Source organism: Barbatula barbatula (assembly GCF_947034865.1).
Source record: "Barbatula barbatula genome assembly, chromosome: 13".
NCBI classification, from domain to species: Eukaryota; Metazoa; Chordata; class Actinopteri; order Cypriniformes; family Nemacheilidae; genus Barbatula; species Barbatula barbatula.
The window spans coordinates 23,253,166-23,276,396 of NC_136776.1; the positions used below are offsets into that span (position 1 = coordinate 23,253,166).

At 39.9% G+C, this 23,231-nt stretch overlaps 2 protein-coding genes across 5 annotated transcripts in view; both read right to left on the reverse strand.

Annotated features, from left to right (window-relative positions):
* Positions 1-23,231, reverse strand: part of LOC306902470 (acid-sensing ion channel 1B) — a gene marked incomplete at its 5' end in the record, with an annotated part of 145,709 nt that overhangs the window by 8,395 nt on the left and 114,083 nt on the right. For 2 of the 4 annotated variants that reach the window (XM_079471066.1, XM_079471067.1), the window contains 3 exons: positions 1,069-1,219; positions 2,200-2,327; positions 4,606-4,756. In XM_079471066.1, the coding sequence (XP_079327192.1) occupies positions 1,069-1,219; positions 2,200-2,327; positions 4,606-4,756 (430 nt within the window). Of the gene's footprint in view, positions 1-1,068; positions 1,220-2,199; positions 2,328-4,605; positions 4,757-21,570; positions 22,395-23,231 lie in introns of those variants that run through there. The other 2 variants (XM_079471064.1, XM_079471065.1) reach the window with 2 other exon arrangements.
* Positions 11,084-11,740, reverse strand: LOC306902446 (acid-sensing ion channel 2-like; the record flags this gene model as incomplete). Its single annotated transcript, XM_079471006.1, has 1 exon — positions 11,084-11,740. The coding sequence occupies one exon, from the start codon at positions 11,738-11,740 to the stop codon at positions 11,084-11,086; it is 657 nt and encodes a 218-aa protein (XP_079327132.1).

Sequence of the window (23,231 nt, forward strand, 5' to 3'; positions counted from 1 at the left end):
TACATGATTTGTAAGTCGCTTTGGATAAAAGCATCTGGTAAAAGACAATGTAAATGTAAATGTGCGTCTTATACTCGTGTTGCTCATGATGCAATATGATTCATGACACATTGGCACATTGTTGGTGCGTTGCTATTTTGAGGAAGTGAAAATTCTGCACAATAGACCGACTCAAACCTGCTCTAAAAGTCAATGGCGCAATATTTGTTTAGTTATTTAAAGAGAGTATTATTTAATGCTCCTATAGGCGGGTGCGCAGCGCTCGTACATTCTGCTTACTACAAACAGAGGGACGCGCAGAAGCACACAATAATGACAAATATTTATTAAAAAGGGATTATTATTGTGGACATGAAGATAAAAATCCAGCTTGTCCTAAAGATTGTCTGCTTTTGCGCTTTAACCTCCTCCGTGAGCAGACCTGTTTCCTTTCTGGAGAAGCGTCTGCTCTTCCCAATTCCGCGGTGGAAAAAGCAAATCCGCCATGGCGCCAGCGCAACTGACTCTTAAAGGGAATGGAAGATGATACTCTGATTGGTTTATTGCATGTTACGCCCAAACAACACCCATTACTCATAAAGAGAATCCGGACAACCCGTTTAGACCATGCGCCCGGGCGCGCCGACCGTTTTCCAGCCATTAAACTAGCAAAACTGGATTCAGACACGTCCTGAGCGCACCTGCGCCGTGTGCTTTAAACCATGCGATTAGATCGTGAAAATAGGGCCCTTAGACTTTGTCTGTGCTTTTTCTAACTTGGATTTTTTTAAGTTTTTTCATTTTGTGGAAATATCAGCAAATATCAACCGACTTGAATTGTCACATTTTATACGTGATTATCAGCAGCTCCCGGTGAACCGTTACATCCCTACAAACATATTAAATAAAAGAAATATGTTCAAGACTTTTATTACTATGTCCACAAAGCCATCTCTAAAAAGCCACCTCAAAGCCATGTTAAATCATCAAGAACATTTCAAAGCACAGAAGAAAAATCTCATGAGAGACACAAAAGCCCAGAAGCAGCTCACATTAGAGATTATAACTGTGATGTGAGTGTGTGTGTACCGGGCATGTGCACCATGCGGCAGTTGCAGTTCTCCACCAGATAACGCGTCTCGCAGTCAATGCGGCAGGCTGTGATGCTGTACGAGCTGAAGAAATCTGAATCCATAGCTGTTGATTTACAGTCGCCCCACGGCGGAGGGAGAAACGTCAACTACAACACAAACACACACAGTAAATAAACAGTGATGTAGTTCACTTTCTCTCATGCATCAATTCATGTGTGTGTGTGTGTGCTGTGGATGAATTTGGAGAATCAAAGAATTCTCTCGTCTTTAGATGTAGTCTTACAAGAGCTAAAGAAACGTCACTATCAGCATCACACACACATATAACATAACACCTTATATAAATGTCAACTGTGACTTGCAATGTATCCCACAATGCCACTGATACACTGTAATAACCCTTAAAGAAATACAGCCGCTTCAGAATCACTTCACCAAAAAACATTAGCTTTGTCATGATATCAGATCCACAGTGTGAAATCTAACCAGAGCAACATTCTCTCATCCATCACTCAATATAAATGTTGAATAAATATTTCAACTTTAAAGTCACGTGGGTTTCATACGACAAGAGAGGAAATGACGAGAGAAAAAGTTTCTTTAGTATCCGATGAGCTGCCTACATAGGCAACCTTAAAATACTGCGCATGCAGACAGCTCACTTGACTTTTGGTTTCTCAAAAACATATTTAGATCATATTTTAGCTCATTTCTGAACCAAAATATGACATATTGTTTAATAAAGGACTATTAAGAATTCTTGCATATAGTTTTTTCTATAAGACTCATTATTCTCGTTAATGAGAAATTCTTGTTTTGGCTCACAGTTTGACTTTTACAAATGAGCACAGTCTGTTATTTTAGTCCTTAATAAAAAAAGGTCTATATGCCAAGACATATATTGTACTTCTACTTTAAGTTTCTGTTTAAACTGTTTTCTTGTAAATCTGCAAGTTTTTTACCGCATTTCCAAAATATTTGTTATAATGTACGTACAGTGTATGTAGTTCATACTTTACAATTTTACCGAATATCTTATTTATTCTACATGACAATAGTGAGAATATTGCATCATATATGGTCATTTATTTCTTGTTTTGGATGCAGTCTCTGGTTGGGTGTGTACCCTCTGTTCCTGGCAGGACACAAACGTCTGGAATCCCGGAGCCACACCGAATCCCAGCTGATCGATGAAGGGCGGCTCGTCCTGCGTGTGGAGCTGAACTTTAATCCCGGCCTCGAACGACGTCTCGTCTGCACAGACAAAAACACACGGATGCTCATTACAGGTCGCTATGGTTTAAAAGGATCCTTGGGTATAGAGCCATGTGAGCGATGAGGCTTAATATATGAACAATGTCATTGACTTTATAAATGTGAAATAAAAAAACAGTGTAACTGTCACAGTATTCATAAACTTTGAAAAAAGATTTTTACTCGTAGGTCAAAATCCGTGATGTCAAATGGTTGCAAACTAAACCTGTTCTCTTTCGTAACAGCGTAAGATCAAATATATAAACACACAGGGACAGTAGGTGTCGGTATGTCCCTTGACACAAGCTAGCCGTGAACACTCTATAAGGCTATTACAACGCATTAAGTCATACATCTCTCTATACACCGGGTTTCCTTCAAATGATATTCTGTTCTCTGAATACAACTCAGGTCATCACACTCTTAAAAATAAAGGTGCTTAAAAGGTTTTTCACAGCGACGCCATCTTTTTTTAAGAGTGCATGAGTCCTTTCCACTTAAAAGTTAAAACGTTCAGAGTCTGAAACTGTTGAATAGATGTGTAATATTTGACATCAGACAGAGAGAAGCGGCTGAAATCCTGAAGCTCTTTCTCTCTTTCTGGATGACTGAGCAAACACGCTGGAGTGCATTAGCACAGATTTCCGTCTGTGTTTGACATCATTACTGTCCTGACACGCTGCCAGACGCCGACACTCATCCACCGCCCGCTCGACTCTCAACAGAGCCCAACAAAACCCCAAAACCTGTTTGAGCTTCTCTCTTCTGCAGAACACCAAAGAAGATGTATTGAAAAACAACACTGAACCTCATTGACTTCCATTGTATGAAAACCAAACCACAGAGACGTTTCTCAAAATATCTTCTTTGTGTTCCACAGAACAAGGATTCAGTTGAAAGTTTTATCTGTGGTTGAACAAAGACACAATGAGGACAGAAATAAACCCGCTGAACGAATTTATGAGCAGATCATCATCCGGTCCTGAGAAAGATTGAGGTCACAGTTTGACAGCATCATTCATCATCATCATCTCGCCAACAGTCTGAGGATTCAAAGCACTTCATGACAAACTGCGCTGTGACCCGATTTCAATTTGTAAGAATGACAGGAATAAATTCTCGAGGTGTCTTCGTGTGTTTCTAACACATGCACACAGAAATGTAGACTTACCATTGGGTAAAAATAACAAACCTATTATTTATAAAAAGAAAAATGTTCATCATTCTTATATCGGTGTGTCTCTAATTTACTGACCACTATTCCAAGCACATACACCTGTGAAGCAGACAGCGCTTAACACATCCCCTGCACATCTCTCCAGGAAAACACAGCGGCTGTTGAAATGTGCCGGGGTCACCTGTTCAATTACAGACCTGTGACATCACGTGATGCGCTCATCTATCTGTCTGAATCTCACAACTAATTGAACTTTACAGGAAAGGTCAGTGTGTGCATCTCGACCTTCACAACAGCCGGCCGGCCGTGACTGCTGATCTTGTTTACAGCGCTCTTGCATCAGTTTGTGTGTTTATATGAATCCGGTGTGAAATCTTGGATGGAATATTGTAATTTTGTTTGGCCCTGTACTGCATTTACTGAAAAGGGTGGAATGTAAAGAAATATTTCACATCTTTATTTAAATCATTACTGAAAAGTAAAGGAATAAAGGTAAATAAACACAACATTTGAGCATGTTATGCGTGTTGAAGCTCGTAAGAGCGTCATGTTGGGTTTATCTGGATTTGCATTTAATCCGTCCCGGCGGAGAGCTTTGCATCATAATAAATGTTAATATCTCACTCTCAGTGACGTCAGTTTAACCTGTTGAATAAAAGCCGATTTATCAACCAGAGATCGACATTAAACTGAACTCATAAGCAGCTTACGTCCTGAGGGTTTATGTAAATGTGCGCAGACGGACGGAATCATTTCATCACATCTCTCTCGAGAATGGTCTCGGCAGGAAAGTAAAAGCACAGATGTAATGTGTGAAGATCTCAGCTGGTCTTTTAAGCGCTCGGTTTAATTACGCAGGAGGAAATGGACCTCGCAGTATGCCTGAGGAGAACCATCGGTGCTTGTTTTTCCATCGCTCAACCCAATTTAACCTCCAGATACATCTTTGAGGTTTTTTTAATCTCGTAACTAAAGATTAGAAATACTGAAATCTTAAAGGTTTTAGTATCTTGCCAAAATGAGCACAGTTTGAGACACCGACTTCATTGTTTTTCCATTGTGTGCCATCAAGTTTTTGATGGAGAGGTTAGAGAGACTCACCTGTCTCGCCCCACACGGGCAGGTACTCGTCCTGTTGGATGTCCAGCATCAGCTCCAGGCCGTTCCCCATCCCGCCCTTCATGGTGATCAACAGATCCCGGCCGTCCTGACCGGAGTTAAATGTGTAGCACTTTCCATAGCGAGTGAAGATCTGTCAAAACAAGAACAGAGAGTTTGAGTTCGATACAGCTTTGCATTCTCAGTCCAACAGCTGAAAAATCAAATCTGTTTATAGATCGCAAACAAAGAGTTATTTTGGTTATCTCTTTTGGACACAGAGCTCTGGCATGAGACATTACATGAAAATGATTCTGAATGAAATCTTGTTTTTCAAGGGTTTGATGAATAAGAGCACGTTAATTGAATCTGATCTAATGGAGGTGAAATCAGATCACAGACAGCAGGAGAGAGATCTGCACCGCCGCTCCTGAACACGATTACCATCACAGACAAATGAGAAACTTCAGACCGGAGGAAATGAAACGGGACACGTCTTCACTGTATTTGTAAGGCGATAAGAAAACAGCCGATCTCCAGAGAATCAAAGCTTACGGATAGCAGACACGTCTCACAGATTTCTGGAAAAACTCATTTCTCTGGAAGATATCTGTGACAATTGGTGATGTAAAAACAGACAGACGAGTGAAATACATTTACACATGATACGTCTGTTGGGTTTGACATATATCTGTACATGACTTAATGTCAACAAACACTTCTGCGCATGTTAAATATGTCAACAAACAGCCAATAAGAGCAGCGTGTTACATAAACACATTAAAAACAGTATTGCAAAAGAATTACAAATAACTATTAATATAGTATGAATAAATTATTACTTGTAAAAACTAAATTAAATAATAAATAGTTATTTATTAAGTCTTAGAATAAGAAATAAATAATTCAAGTAATTATTTATAAAATTTAAGATTTATAAAGAAATATTAATATTAAACATAATTATATACAATAATTACTTTTTGTAACTTTAAAGACGAATTAAAGAATTACCAATAAAACAATATTAAATTATATTTATTCTTCATATTAAGTATTTATATATCAAAAATATTATTTAATAAAACACACATGCTCACAAAATATATATTTTTAAAATTATGATACAAAAACCTGCTTTTATCACAGAATTACTTAATTTAAACAATTACTTATAGAAACTTATATTAAAAAATATTTATAAAACATACTTATATAAAATAATAATTGTTTTTTCTATATATCTTTTTCTATATATACATATTTATATATCCATAATATACCGCTTTATAACATAATTATTTATCAAAAAACTTTATTTACAGGATTACTTATAAAACACACATAAACGAAATAATTACTTTAAGAAATTAAATTAATAAAAATATTGCATATGAAAACTTAAAAACCGAAGACAAAATGATAAAAGAACACCATCATTTGAATGTAAGATCCTTATTTCAGGTATCCATTCAATGCAGATATATCTTACTGTTTAATGATGAAGGATTTGTATAATTGAAAAGCTAATTGAAAACATTTCAAGTAAAAATCCATAAATGTTGAGCTATATGTTGAGTCCGGTCAGAAGGCTGAACATATTGAGCTACAATATATTCAGCACCACGAAATCCTCTGAACAGACATCTGCTCCTGATGAGATGACAACATGTAAAACATCCAGCAAACAGAAGCAAGGTTGTTGCCAAGACGTGAGCGAGTAGCTATGGTAACAGATGAATGAGAAAGCGTTCGGTTCAGGTTCGGTTGACCTTGTGTCGCAGGAGAGTCGACTGAAGCAGAAGAGCTGTAGAGACTTCATGAGTATCTCACAATGAACGAGGACATTAAACCATTGTGCACGCTCACGGTGAAAGAACAAACCTTTAAACAAACATTTATAAAACCCTTCACAAACCGTCGGGGACACACCGTATGCGTGTGAATATATTCTGTTATTTTCATGTAGGCTATGGAAGTACATCATCGTTTACCTTCTCATGAGAAAAAACAGATGATATCTCAAATGTTTCTCTTAGACATTAATGAGAATACACGGAGAACAAAGAATGGAGAAAGTTCTGAGCATGAACATCTCCTCTGGGTCTGAATGATGTGTGTCAATTGTGAAATACACTTCAATGCTCGATTCTTGTCTAAGGAAACAGCAGAAATGTATTCGAAGACAACTCAAGTCACGACGAGCTACAGAAACATCTCCAGCAGGAGAAGCTCGACCAATAATTCGTTATTCATTTTGCCTTTTTGTAGTGGCACTTAATGACAAATGAAGCCACTTGAAAAGTTTATGAGGGAGGCAAGTGTAAAAGCTCTTTCAAGTCCCAGCGGGTCTTCATCAGTTTTTACTTCTGATCATAGAGAATCGTGTCAACTCGTTCTCCATGCAAATCATGATCACATCTACTTAAGAACTGAACCAATGCTCTTATAGACGGGAAGATGTAAATTCAGTCGTGACTTGCAATATGCTAGAGTTGTGCTTTTAGTATTTTAACCTGGAGCAACTCATGGATTACATTTACATCAGAGACAGAAATAAAGGCGACACGTCATTGTTATCTTCTGCTTTAACGTGTCGGGAGTTTGACTATAGTGTCTACCGAGCGTGACTGATATACCCATCGGTACCCATCAAGATCAAGACCATGACAGATGGCCCTTCTGAAACGAATAATTCACTGAGATCTGAACAGCGACTCACTGAGGGCCGTCCGGGTACAAACACAAACTCGGCTCAGACCCAAGCTGTTTGTTAAACTGTCACAGGGGTTCGATCGAGAAGCGTCCGTGACGGATGAGCTTCATAACTCACTCTTCAGTTTGGAGAACAAATGGAAACTTACGTCTATCCTGAGAGAAAAGAGTCAGAAATCTTACAAATGTGTCTGTCATTAGAGTTTCAGAAGAGATGTCAACAATTTGTCAAACTGAGCTCAGATTTGTCAAGTCTGCAATCAAAAGTCAATATTATTGAAGATCTCAATGTGAACTCAAATTCATTTGACATTTTTATCAATTACACTCTCATTCGATTCTGATTTTATCTTAAAATATGCAAATCATCTGTATAAAGTTAGTGAATGAAGTCAGATGTTGTTTCTGTCTGAAGTGATGAAGTGCGGTGGTCCCGGTGTGACAGGGATCAATAGCGGCACAATGACGGTCACAGGATGTGCCTCAGAAATCAATAACTCTTCCTCTATTGGCTGTCGGTCAGCCACATCGACAGCAGACTCTGTGATGAGGAAATACAGTCAATTTAAGAGCACCATTTGTGCTAAAGAGGGTCAAGATTTATCTGTCAGGGGTCTCTGGTGGGTCTTCAGCCTCAGGACCAGTAAGATCCTCATCGATTATCAATATGATCCAGTTCTGCAGTGAGATCTGGGAACGCTCACGTGATCGAATCAAACATAAGAATGGTACTAAAAACCAACGTAAATAAACCTTCAAGTAAAAGAACAGAAGGATAACACAATAATTCATATATTTAAATCTAAATACAATAAAAAACTCATGCACACAGTTGTACACATACATAAACACACACAAATTACTGTACATTTATACACTAATAATATACAAATACACACATTTAAACAAGTACACACACACACATATACACACAAACGTGTACACAATTAAACAAGTACACACATATACAGAAATACACACACACACTTTTAAGTACACACATTTAAACAAGGACACACACACATTTAAAGTACACACATATACACCTATTGTATACCCACATCCAGCGAAATGAACACACAAACAAACATACAAGTACACACACATACAAAATACACGCATATACACAAATTAACACACATTTAAACAAGTGCACAAACACAGAAATACACAAAAAAGAATACTTTTTGAAAGAGTATTATCATTTAAGGCTTGCCTGTCATATATGATCTATAAATGTTGGTCAAAAATAAAATGTATTTGTGTACACACAAACAAAAAAGTACACACACACACACACATTTATGTACACAAATATACACACACACAAGCAGCAGCAGGGCAGTGGATGTTTGTGTATTAAATCTACGTAGTTCTAGTTTAATGATGGTTAAACATCAAGCTGTTTGGTCACATGACCTTATAGTTCAGCAAACTAAATCATTCACTCCCACCTACCAAAGACGTTTCTCTCGCCATGGGCGGATCTAGATCATTTTTAAGGTGGGCTTCAGCTACCCTGTCATCTCAGCCCCCCTAAACCTATCAGTTAGCTCCGGGTAACAGGTGATTCCCGCATGAATTTGTACCGAACTGTCTGCACTATCAGCGTGCAAAAGAACTCACGACATGTTTTCACCACATGTGTGATGCTGCAACACAACGCTTCATCTCCCGTAACATCTCACCGACTCCATCAACCATCACAATGAGCTACTTGTGAAATGATTCACATGCACACGACTCAAGACGCAGATATCTCAGACTGCAGTTAACTCCACACGCGTCCCATCGCTGGCTGAAGCGCAGCTCATGAAAATGAATCTCCTGCTAGAGACTGAAGAAAAGCAGAGAGTCGGAGAGCCGGGAGGCAGATAAATAAAGACTTCTTCAAGCTCCACTGACGCTTCAGTGCTGAGAGTAAAAACACACACACGCTGTTTCCATCACATACAAACAGAACAGAGAAAGAAAAACACATTTCCCCTCAGTGCCACCAGCAATGAAATCACAGAATAAAAAACACATATATTAAAAGGCACTGCACTCTTAAGATGACAGATCACCGCGTGCATTAAGCACCGAGCCAAATGACTGAACACGAGGCCCGGACGCAAGGAGACTGCAATTGGGCTCGGGACACAATATATCATGATTGATATCCATGAAGTCACATCAACATGACACCTTATTTTGTTTACTGCATGACAAATGTAATGACATGAATGAAACGGCCTTACCAACAACCAACAGAATGCGGTTCTCAACCTTTTTGACTCCGAGGAATATTCCAAGGCCCCCTTCCACTCACAAAAACTCAACTATGTAAAAGTGGACCAAAAGTTGTTTTAAGGTGTGTTTCAATGCTCATTTGGTCTAATTTTAAATGATCAGTCATGTTGAGTTCCCCTTGGAAGTCAGCTGGGACCCGCCAGCTGATATCCACTGAACTAGAGTCCCCAAGGAACCAGGGATAGTCAACCGCCAATCATCTTTACCTGGCCCGCCTTATCATTTCAAATAAGTGGAGAGACTTTACGAACTGTGTGCTTGAAGAGATCCACGTCCTGAGACGCCACAGTCCAAAACGCTGCTTCATTCAATACAAAAGTAATCCCAGAGGCTCTAACGATTGACGTCTGTCTGTCTGTCCATGACTCTTAATGTTATTTACAACATTATAATAGGCAGCCACAGACAGTCGGTTTGAGCATGCCATATGTTACGTTACAAAACACGACTTGTTCCCTTGAAAGTAACTGCAAGGGTACTACACCATGTGAACTGAAAGACTATGTTGTATTTTCTACTGTATATTAACGAAAACAGCTGTTCATCCTCCTCCAGAACATGCACTTCAAAGGATCAGCAGTTATAAGTGCGTGGGGCACATGAACGTGATTCAAATTCACAGAAAGATGCAATAATAGCGTTCAGTTTCTTGCACAGACCAATTGATTCGCTTCATTAGACGCCAGTTTAACATCACAAGGTGCGGGGATTACTTTTGAGCTGAATGTTTGAACATTTTTGACTTTTAATAATTCTACAAATAACTTCTTTATTTTTGGGGTAAACGAACGTATTAAGAAATATAAAATGACAATGTCCCTTTTAATTAAATATCATGAAACGGCACAAATACTGGATGCAATATTTGTGTGCATGTTTTAATATATGACCCATAAGTAACAGCAACAAATGCTATAAACAACAGATGAAATGAGGATATGGTAAAAACTGCCCAGCGTCCTATTAATACTTTTGGAATCTGGCCACTTCAAGAAAAGTAGTTGAAGACACACTTCAAAAAAATCATTTTAAAGGTTCTTTGATGCCTCTTGGTTGCATAAAGATCCCTTAACATCTGAAGAACCTTCACAAAATGTTGTTGGGGTGGAAGGTTCTTCAGATTATAAAGAAATGGTTATTTAAAGAACCTTTAACCGGTTCTGTGTGGAACCAAAAATGGTTCTTCTATGGCATCGCTGTGAAGAACCGTTCAAGCACCTTCATTTTTAAGAGTGTACCTACTTTCATTGTTAATGTATATTATCCTGTCAAAGTGAAATAATGGAGACGTTAACGAACTATTTTGTGATTTTTCTTTCGTAGGGAAAGCATAATTAAAATAAATAATTAATCAAGACTCAAACCAATGACCTCTGTGTTGCGAACACAATAGGCCACTAGCAATCCTCTATTAATAAAAGGAACTCTCACCCAAATGAATCGTGATTTAGCTTTTGCTTTACTAAAAATTAGACTAGAACACAAGCCGGTTAATCGTCATGAAGAACTCGAACCCTGACCGACGCGTCGCTGTCCACACACTTACGGTGCTGAAGTTGCGCGGTCCGCACATCTTGCCCTGAAAGCGGCAGTAAAGCAGCATCTCCTCCAGCTGATGCCCCAGACGGTCCAATAACTGCCTCATGGAAGGCTGCGAGTCGCGTGGAGGGGGCAGAAAGTGGTTAAAGTCCAGCACGCGCGATAAGGGCGACCACAGCGACGCGTTCCCGCTCCCCGCGAGCGCCTCCCGGACACCGGCGGCCACCTGCCGGTTCTTCCCGAGGATCCCGAGCCACGTGCCCGCGCTGAAGATGTCCGGCTTCTGCATGCGTCGCGGCAGCACGATGTTCTGGTTGCAGATGGTGACGGCGGGGAACACGAGGCGCTTGGCGTAAACCATGTGCGCTTTCGTGTACACCGGCGATGAGAGCAGGTACCGGACCCGGTTCGAGGACCAGGTGAAGAGAAGCGCCAACGCCGTGAGAAACGCCAGAAGCCACGCGACCCTGCGCGGGTACGAGCCCACGAGGAAGACGTGCCTGAGTCCGTGAAACGTCGTGTGTTTCAAAAAGAGCTTTCCCGCTTCTTTTAACGAACCCTCCGCGCGCTGGGTCGCTTTCGGCGCGCACATTTTGGAGCGCGTCGGACACCGCGTTAGGTCTCGAGGACGCCCGTTAACGCGCGCGGGGGTGAATAAGCATCGCGCGAGTGTCCTCCTGTGGGTGCGGGTTCGTGGAAACTGACTGAAATGTAGCTGTCGCGCGTGTCCTCTCAGGCGATGTCCCAAACGCAAGGTTTTGCGTGACGCGTCATTTCCCGGTCCCGTATCATTCAAGGGAATCTGTTGCGCGCTTCAGAAAGTTGCGTCTTCTCACGTGCTGGGGAAGAGATTCACTGGCGAGTGCGCGCATCCTTCTGGTACCCATGCGCGCTCTGCTCTCCTCATCTGCGCGCGAGCTCATCCCTCTGCTGTCCTTCACTCATCTAATAACGTGAAGCTCAAAAATGAGTTATTTTGGGTCACAACGTCATCCTTAAACTCTCACTTGTGTTTTGTTTGAATGACTTTACTATGGTTTACGATTAAGAACAACACCGCGTCATGTATTAATGTCAACATTAGACATTATATTTAACATTCATTTTTAAATAGATACTTTGTTAATGAGCTCTTGTGTGTGACTATAATGAAACGTGTGTCGTCAGCACACGTTCACACACTGTTATTATGACCTTTACACTGAAACGAAGTACAAACACCTCACAGTGTTTTAAGTGCTTCATGTAGTCCGGTAATTGCACATCCTCTCTCTCCGTCTCAGTCTGTAAGTGGACATATTCTGAAGCTTATTAGTCAGGAAGGTAAAGCGGTCATGATGCCCGCCCGTCACACCCCATTTACCTTTAATAATGTGTTTTTTTAAGTCTGGCAAGGATGAAACCTCACAACGGATTCCATTAAATCTGTAAATAAGAGGACAGTGCTGACAGGAAGAAGTTTCTTACACCTTTTCTGTCGCTCTGCGTCATTACCGTGTTTAATGATCACAATAATGGAGGAGATGTGACTGTCTGAACTGTATTGCACTGGAGACTTTGAGGACGAACATCTGACATCTCATCAGTGTCGAATCCAATACGTGCCAAGTTTCACAACAATAAAGAGAAAGTGCCGAGAACTTACCCAAACTGCTGTGCACATCGTGTTTAATCAGAAACCTCTGATAAAAGTACCCAAAATGCGAATTTGGCTGAAAGAACGTATAAACAGCCCTGAAAAGGGATTATCAATGTGTTTTGTCACGGTTTAAGCTCACGAGAAGTGACAGTCTACGCACGAGTCTCTTGGTTTCCCGCCCACATGCTGAACAGTGACTGAAGCTCCTACAGCACCCGCCAGCGACATCATGAAAGAGAAAGCGACTCTAGCGCGGACTGTGAGATCATCTCACGCTGAGAGACATCAGCTGATAATTACCATCCGGCAGAAAACACAGCCCAACATCAATTCATCACGAGAAACACGGCTGAATTAAACATGACACGTCATCCGTTAACGTCGTCTTTAACCAAGAATACAGAAACCGCATGAAACGAGAAGAACGTGAACCAAGTTCCTGTAATCGTATAAATGGATGCGTGTGTACTGTATATATAGTCATATAAATAAGAGAAAACGGTTCGAGTATTAAAAACATAGAATGGAGACCTTTTGTTCTCTGTCATAAAGAGTTCCTTTCATGACCATCTATCTAAAATTACTCTTTTCAGAGGTTTCGGTGTACGTTTCTTTTTATAAAGCCAACGTTACACGAAATGGATTGCTTTTCTGATACAAGTTCCGGCTCTATTCATGCGTGTGTCCTCATCATCTCAATGACTGGGATAATATAAAGTATTTTATCAAAAACATGAAACTGATACGGTTATATTTGATATAGAAGCTTTGTACTGTATTGTTGAGTGTATTCTTTTCTTTGGTCAAAGAGGTTTAGAAAGTTAAACCTCTTACAGAATCGAGACTCACTTAATGGAAATAGCCTAAATATTCTGATGGGTCCTGGAGTGATTTAGATCACGGCGGACAAAGAAACAACAACGCTGTGCCTTTCATTCAGACGGCAAGGACAAACATCAGAGCTTATTGATTTACTAGTGCACCTCAAGTTTTCTCTGTAAAGTCACCATGAAATCAAACAGGAAATGTTTTACACAGTGTTGCAGTTATTATTATCAATTATTTATCCGCGCACACCATAATTATTATTTTTAATTCATTTGCACTTGTAATATTTAATCAAAAACGCCTCTCTTAACAACAACTGTGATGTCAGCAACAAAAAAGAGGTGCGACCAATGGCCAGGCATCTTTAGCCCTACCCTCCGGGCCCAACTTAATACAAACCAATCAAAAAGGGAAGGGCAAATTAAAGCACCGCAAGCTGTTTCACTCGGAAGCTGTTTCACTCGGATAAACTTCACGATACGGAAAAAAAGTCAATCGCAAATTCCGTTTCAAGGGGACTTTAAATAAACGTATGGAGAAATAGGAAATGCTATGAAATGAACTTTTAAATAGAGTCCATAAGAAATCTGAACATGAAATAGTGAAGTGAATGTCAGCACGTCTCCAGAAGAGCTCATGAAATGATCGTCCGGGCAGCGCTCGACTCTGCGGCTTTAATCATTTTCTAAACCCTCTAGGTTTGGCGAAATACTGCCATTATGACTGGGGTGCTCTTTCACGGCTCGAATAAAAGCTTTCACAGTAGAACAAACGGAGCTTGTAAAGTTGTTCTTGTAAATTTGAGATATTTTTCTGTAATTTGACCATATAAAAAATGACCGGAAAAAAGAAAACTGACATTTTATGGCAACGGGGCACCAGAAATATACTGTAAAGAATTCTCGTAAAATGACATGCTTTTCTGAAATCTGAGAGTTTTGACCGTATTTCAAAAATATGTGAAACACCTGCAATCAAGTTAAAAATGAACATTAAAAATACACTTGAGATCATTATGTTTCGAAAAAACATGTTAAGAAATGTTCATTTATATGTCATACATGTGGGATTTCAAGGGTCTTCACTACAAGTCTCGATTTGCTTTCTATTTCATATCACTGCTATCCAAGAAAACCAACAGAGACATTAAGCAATCTACAGATGTCCATTCAGTCGAACCACGCCGTTCTTGTAATGCATTGCAGTGGCATTGACTGCATTCTGAATACTAAACCTACAGATCAGCACCCCAACTAGTGTACTTTGTAGTCATTTGGACGGATGCCTAAATCATCCTAAGCACCGCTGCCAAATGTCTTGTGCAACCTGCAGCTGTGCCCCGGCAGCGAGAGAGAAAGAGAGAGAGATGAGGTGTACTGTAGATTTACTGAAAGATGGATATCACACAAGTGTTCAGTGTGTAATATGTATAGAAATATGTATTGTGCATTCAATTAAACCGTTGATGTTTTGGCAAGAGATGGTGTGTGTGTGCGTCTGTCAGGGTGCTTAAGGCTTCTGTATGGTCATTAATGTGATTCCTACAGGCCTAAGTCAAACTAAACCACACCCAGGTCTCCACACTATAAAAACATCGTTGGGTAAAATATGGACAAATCCAACTGTTGGGTTACATTATCTTCGAAAATGCATATCTGACCCATCTATGAGTTGAAACAACTCCTTTAAGATTTTAGAGGAACAGTGTGTAATTCTTTGGAGGATCTATTGACAGAAAGGCAATATAATATACATAACCAGGTGTTCACAGGTCTATGTAGCCTTTACATATTGAAGCGTTGTGTTTTTATTACCTTAGAATGAGCTATTTCTATCTACATACACCGCAGAATTCTCAACGTTATTTCTACTGTAGCCCTAAACGGACAAACTGCTCTACAGAATACATTTCGTAAATACATAATGTCCTTAATACGACGACATCTTAGTTCTGTGTCTGCTACCAAAGTACTTTGAAAAGGCCTGAAAAGCAATTGGCAACCTCACCACTAGATGCCACTAAAATTCATACACTGGACCTTTAAGAGCGTATGATATTCTTGAAGTCTCGAGGTCTTCTACACTTTTACCATAGTAAAATCAGGGTTCATTTAGTAAGGGAAGGATTTATACAAAGAAGATTCAGGTGACATTCAGAAACATAACAAAAGCGATTTTTTGATACGAACAAAATCCCATCAGTCTTAATAAAAGCAGGTGAAGATCAAAGTCTCATCTGCTGCGATTCGTCTAACATTTAAACAGAATTGTGTTTTAAACAGAAATGCGCTTCTTCTCTTCAGGTGCCCCATGAGGAGTTATTATTATTAAAGATTCCTCTCATCACAGAAATAAAAACTATAGCCTTTGATTTCGGCTCAAAGAAACAAACGCAGCGATCGAGGTCGATTTATTTTCAAAGACTGAAATGTTCTTTGTGATGTATTCCGGATTTAGAAAACCTGACGACAAAAGTTCAACTTTGATGTAGAAATGAAAACGGCGGTCATCAAAAATAAATGAATGAAATTCCTTCATAGCACCTGTACTGGGAGACATGCAACATGTGAAACATTAAACACTGTCAATAAAGTACACTTAACAAATATCAAGTTCAAAGTATGAAGTATCCACATAACAACGTAAAATGGACTGAATTATTTGCCAATATTCATCGAGTTGCTCTCTAGAGAAGACTTTATTTTTACTGAATGCATTTGGTCTTAATTCACTAACTACATACTCTAAAAATATCTACTAATTAATACAAATGTTCACACAACACAAAGTCCATCAACCCCAAACTGAAATGCTTTACTTTTCCTCTCAGCGGTGTGAATTGTCGGCTGTTAATGCTCGACTGCACACAGACCTCATTCTCTCTCTCTCTCTCTCTTCTGTGTGTGTGTGTGTGTGTATAACTGATAACAGAGGTTGTCAGACACGCACGCCAAGCAAGAGTAATGAGACAGGACATGTCAACCTCACCCTGCCGGAGAAACCAGAAAATGAGAAGACTTAAACGCCATACGTGTGTGATACTCCAAACAGCCTTGACAATTATTTTAACAGATTAATCTCAAAATTACATAAAATAATGGTTTCAAAGAGGTCTTAAAGAACCTTTAATATTTACAGAACTAAAACAGTCTTCAGACTATAAAAAGGCGAAGAAGGAAAGATGTGGCATGACTCCCAGGAACCAAAAATGATCCTTCTGTGCCATAACAAACCCTTTAAAGTGATGAATTCTGTCATCGTTTACTCGCCTTCAATTTGTTCCAAATCTATATAAATGTCTTTGTTCATTTACTACCATAGTAGGAAAAATACAATAGTCACTTCAAAATCACTTCTTTTGTGTTCAACCGAAGAATAAAATGATAAAGTAGTAGATTCCTACTACGGGAGTCAATGGGGGGCAAAATCTGTCCGGTTATCATTCTTCCAAATATCTTTCTCTGTGTTCGGTAAATGACGACAGAATTTTCATTTGTGGGTGAACTATCGCTTTAAGCATCCTTATTTCTTATAGTCTTCCTTTCTATCTTGGATCGTCAATGAGAAACTTTAATTTCATCTTTTTATTTCATCCGTGATTTAATTAAAAATCTAATAAAAAGTTCCTTAAAGGTTCTTTATGGAACCAAAAGTTTTTTGCACCCATTTAAGCACCTTTTTTAAGAGCGTACTTCAAACTTTCCAGAACTCTTGAGCACCTCAAACTATTTACTCACGATTTCCGACAATAGTGGATCACGTAACGAAAAGCAAACATTTATAACATCATGTGTAGATGAAGACGCTCAGTATCTGAGCTTCACTTCTAACATGCGTTTCTGTTCTCTCCGGTAGATTTGAGCTGTAGATGTAACTGAAGCAGTTAGGATCCAGTCAACCATGTCAGACGGTTGAAGCGGTTTAAAGTTGAAACTAGCCATCCTCACAAGAATTTGTATTCAGGTTTGATGTCACAAACACATTTCTGTGCTCACTATGACATGATCTACAGGCTTTCATGAGCTTAAACACATCTAGAGGAGACTCTGAGAGAATACATTCATTATAGACTCAAGGACACGCTAACGGATGCATGTCGGTTAATTGTGGATTGTCTTTGGAATAATGCCACACATTCATCACGGAAACAAGTCTGCTGCTGCGTTTCATGTGCAGGTCTGTGGCATCTTTCATCGTGTTGCCGTTGGCGATGGACCTCATCCGCACACCTCCAGCTTTAGAGTAACAAACAATGCAGGATGAATATATAAAATACCTCGCATCTCTCCTGTAGATTTATGTGGTTTACTCTGACTGAGCTACTTCTGTATTAATGTCTTAGGGTCTGATGATACACAAAACTCACACTTGATTCTTAAGAAGATATTTTGAAGAATGTTGATACACCTCTTTTGTGTGTCACTGAAGAAAGAGTCACATACATGTTTACAACCGCATGAGGAAAAATACATGATGAGAGAATTTTACTATTAAGCCAATATAACAAAAAAGTGTAGAGTAAATCATGTCTTAATGTTTAGCATCAGTATTTCACTAAATCAGTCCTCATACTCGCTCTGTCTGTGTCTCTCTGTGTTGTGGCGCCCCCTAGTGTTCACACTACAGAAGCAACAGAAAGAAACTCATTTTAATGAAACTGTTCTGCAAATATACGCTTGTCATGTCGTGACTTAAGGAATACAGTTTCCGCTTCAAAGTCTCAACTCATTTTATTCAATTTATGAGCACTTATCAAAACTTGAATTAACATGCGGTGTGCAGTACAGTCATACTCTCCGATATCAATATTTGAATAAAGTGTAAAAATGAACCGCTGTATGGACATCTGGAATTCTGTTGTTAGGATTGTGTTTTTGTTGATAGTTTTAAAGCAAGCCATGCCTTCCAGATATGGTGCTGTGTGACGACAGGGTTAAAGTACCCGCGAACCGGAAGTTTTGATCGTTTTTACTTCCATATTCGGACACATTTCCGATTGAAAAGGAATTTCAAAGGAGAATATTAGTGGGCGTGGCTTGCGTATTACACTGCGAATTGATTGGATGTGTAAACACAGCTGTTGCCATTTGAAATTAAACTGGCAGCAGATTGACTGTTGAAGGGGAGGAGTTAACGGATGCACCGCCTCAAATCAGGGCGGAAGCGCATATTCAGATTGTAACTGAATATTATGAGGGTACATGAATTTTCTAAAGGAAATGACCCACAATGATAAGCTATTGACTATAAACGCTGTAATATTTCATGCAAAAATTGCTATTGTAAATTTTTATTTCACTGGGACTTTAACAAATGGATTGAAGTGGGTTATAATACTACGGCTTATTTCAGAAGAACACCTGAGATGTTTATTAAAAACTAAACAGGGTCAAAGTAGTTATTTGTCAATTTAAATTATGCACAAGTACAAGTTATCACAGTTAAAGACCAGAGGAGAAAAGAGAGAGAGAGAGAGAGAGAGAGATGCTATGAAATCACAGCCTTGTTAATATTACATGAGGTTCTGTCAACAGCATCCGACTCTTTAAACCTGATCTTCAAGGTCACATTAAACACATCATCACACTCTCTCAGATAAAACGCTGATCTTGTTTTTTCGAGGGGTTGCTGAGGGTTTTGCTATGCAGATGCTGAGCATCTTTCCAGCATGTTACTTCTGTACGTGGTTGCTAGGTAGGTTCTTACCAACAAAGAGCCCACCAACCTAAAACTATATCATAAAGATATTTAGTAAAAGTAGTACATCTAATATCTACTTTCATCAACTATTTATATGATGTGAGGTCAGAATGAAAAGATGGAGGACGAGTCACGTGTCAACGTTTAAAAACTTCAAGTTACAGGATAAGAAAATGTCTAAACATCATAAACTAAAACATTAATCTAAAAGAGCAAGAATAAAATCTAAATCAGGCAGAACTTTGCACAAACATGAAGAAATCTTTTAAGGCGGCAAACTTCTAACCTGACCCAACATTAAAAGGTTTTTCACTACATGGCGCTGATATCGACCCGCAGGCAGACGAGAAACATGAGTCTTTGCTCTGAAGGTGAAAAAGGATCGGAGTTTAATGGAGGTTCAGGAAGTGACCGTGCTTCAATTCTGCCCCAGAACCGAAACTCAATCTGTTCGTGTGTTTGGCTCGAACCCGCCTGACATCGACACGAAACCCTGCGCTTTTAAAAATCTCCACTGCGGATCGATGGACAGTCACATACACCGACATCTCTGCATCACAACGGCGATGGCAGACGTGCTGTACGGCCCACGCCGTGATGATAATGACCAGATAATGTTTCTCTGGATTATTCATTGAGGTTGATAATAAAGAGCACAGAGACTCAAGAGTAAACACATCCATCACCGACCACATTGAAATCTCCGCAAGCATTTGTGTAAATATACTGAAGGGCTTTGAAGCGATTACTCTGTAAGCGCTGGCAAATATATTCCCGGCCTTTAGAGGAAAGCAGAACATAATTCACTCGAGTCAATAGGAGTCTGACTCACAACACCGGCGAGAAAACCTTGAGATCAGAAACAACGTCTCTATCGCAGAACGCCAGCGCTTGTTTCTTCAGCGAGAATGAAGCGAATTGAAACATGAAGATCTTCAACATAACTAATTGAGATCAGACACAAAACTGGGGTTTTATTTTCAGATGAAGAAGAACTAAAGATCTTTATAGAATGATTGGGAAATCCAGCACACACATGATCTTCTTTTAGTTATTTAAGAACGTCTTTCCCACATTCAGCAGCGGGTGTGTGTACTGTTATAATCAATCACATGCAGTCAAACTGAGATTAAAATAACAAACATTTGAATGCCGAACATGAAGAATAAATGACTTCTGGTTGTTGTTAGATAAAGAGAGAACAACGCTTCATCATCGGTGATGCCTCACAAACACCACATACATCAAATAGTCAATGACCCTCAAAATAACACCCCGATCTCCACAATATCACCTCCATCTACCAAATCTCACTTTTCTCCTGTGTACTCACTCCACATAATCTCATCTCTTCTCCACACAGTCTCTCTTTTTCTCATTGTTCCCCCAACGATCTCACTTTGCTTCACGTTCTTCCAAACAACCTCAACTCTCTCCAATGATCTCCACCTTTCTCAACAGAATATTATCCGTCTACACCAAATCTCACTCTCAAACAATCTCAACTCTTTCTCCACATAATCTCACTTTTCTCAACACAATCTCAATTCTCTCCAATGTTCTAAACACAATCTCACATGCCTTCAATAATCTCTACACAATCTCACCCTTTCTCAATACAATCTCAACTCTCTCCAATGTTTTTAACACAATCTCACCATTTCTCAACCCAATCGCACCATTTCTGAACACAATCTCTTCAATAATCTCTCACCGTTTCTCAACATTTCTCAACCCAATCTCTCCATTCCTTTACACAATCTCACATCTCTTCAATAATCTCTACACAATCTCACCCTTTCTCAATACAATCTCAACTCTCTCCAATGTTTTTAACACAATCTCACCATTTCTCAACCCAATCGCACCATTTCTGAACACAATCTCTTCAATAATCTCTCACCGTTTCTCAACATTTCTCAACCCAATCTCTCCATTCCTTTACACAATCTCACATCTCTTCAATAATCTCTACACAATCTCACCCTTTCTCAATACAATCTCAACTCTCTCCAATGTTTTTAACACAATCTCACCATTTCTCAACCCAATCGCACCATTTCTGAACACAATCTCTTCAATAATCTCTACACAATCTCACCATTTCTCAAAACAATCTCCGCTCTCTCCGATCTTCTGCTCAACACAATCTCACTTTTCGCAAATGTTCTGTACACAATCTCACTTATTTTAACAAAATCTCATCTATCTCAAACCTTCTCAACTCAATATCACCTTTCTCACCAGAGCCTTACCTCTCTCCAGTGTTCAGGCCCACAGTCCTTCCCTGAAAACTGGCATTCGAGCAGCATGTCCTCCATGCGGTGACGTGTGCGGTTGTAAAACTCTGCCAGGCTGAATCGAGAGCCCTGTCTGTCAGGCTCCGGTGCCAGAGGGATCCCGGGGGCCATGTTGTCCTCGTACCCCAGCAGAGGACCCATGAAGAGCAGGTCGCTGTAACTGAGCTGCGAGCGGCGGAACATATTATAGTTACATAGCGTGATTGCGGGGTAGGTAATATTTTTAGCGTTGCGCTCGTCAAGCATGGTGACGTGATCGTACTGGAGATAATAGATGACTCGATCCACCACCTGCAGGAGAAACATGGAGACGGCCATCAGGAAGACCACTGCCCACAAGCCCTGTCTGACACTGAACTTTTTATCCTCCACAAAGATGTGGTTGGCACCGTGGAGAGAGCAACCACCGAAAAACGTGGGCAGACTGATATCGGGCACCACTTCATCTTCAACCCCGTCGCATGTGTCCAGCTCGCCGGGTTCCTCTTCGTATTGCCCATGATCTCCATCTTTTGACCACGCCACCCGCTTATAGTGGTCGTCAAAGCTGTCATTGCGCGAGCCGCGGACCGACTCGTCGTCAGTGCTGAAGGAGATGGTACATGTGATCCGTACCATGACTGACGGGTAAATCCAGAAGACAAGTAGACAGAGTTGAAAAGAGGGCGAATTTGACTCCACAGAGGTCAGAAAAGAGGACAAAATTCAGATCTTCAGCCTACTCGCATTGAGAACAGAGTCAGATCTGAACATCTTCATCTCAACATCAGGACATCTGCAGGACGACTCGAGCTGTAGGGATGTAATGTACCCTCGGCCCCTGAACTCCCTCCCATAGACAGGGAATACTCCCCGAGCACTGCCTCCATCTGATGTCAGCACCGGATCGACTTTCACCGCATGGCCTGAAATAATTGACTGCGTTTTAATTATGTCACTGGACACCAGCAGCAATCCAGGCCATTTATATAAAAAGATATAAACTTCAAGACAGAAGATGGAAAACTACACAGCAAATGATCACAGTTATCCGCTCTCATCAACAAACACACGAGGCCGTTTAAAACCAGATCGTGATATGACTATGGTTGCATATGAAAGAAAATGTAAGATTTGAGTAAATTAGTGTTTAAAACAAGCAAAAATAATCTGCCAATGGGGAAAGAAAGGTTTACTTGAATTAAGTTTAATTTAGAGATATTGCTTGTGTTACGAGGGATAAAAGTTGATGTTGAGAATCTAAAGCTGAGTGAGAAAGTGCAGCATTGAGCTGAACTTCATGTTGATATTCAATGATATTCACTTTTGTTTAAATGACTTGAAATGGAAGTTTTCTTTCTGTACAGTGGGTTTAGATTTGAGACGGACTGTCTCCATTAGTGATCTATAATGTCTGGCTCTGTTCGTAGACCTCATTGACATCTCTGATGGGTTTCACATTCTGTTCTCTGACCGGAGGACAATGAATCCTGTTTAACGGACATCTACAGAAATGTGTGTGGGTGTAAGATGAACTCTGTGGTCTTTTGTGAAAAAAGTTGCGAAATCAAATGATGTAGAACAGATGAGTAGGGAATGAGAGGAGTCATGGAGTCTCTCTCGCTCTCTCTTTCAAA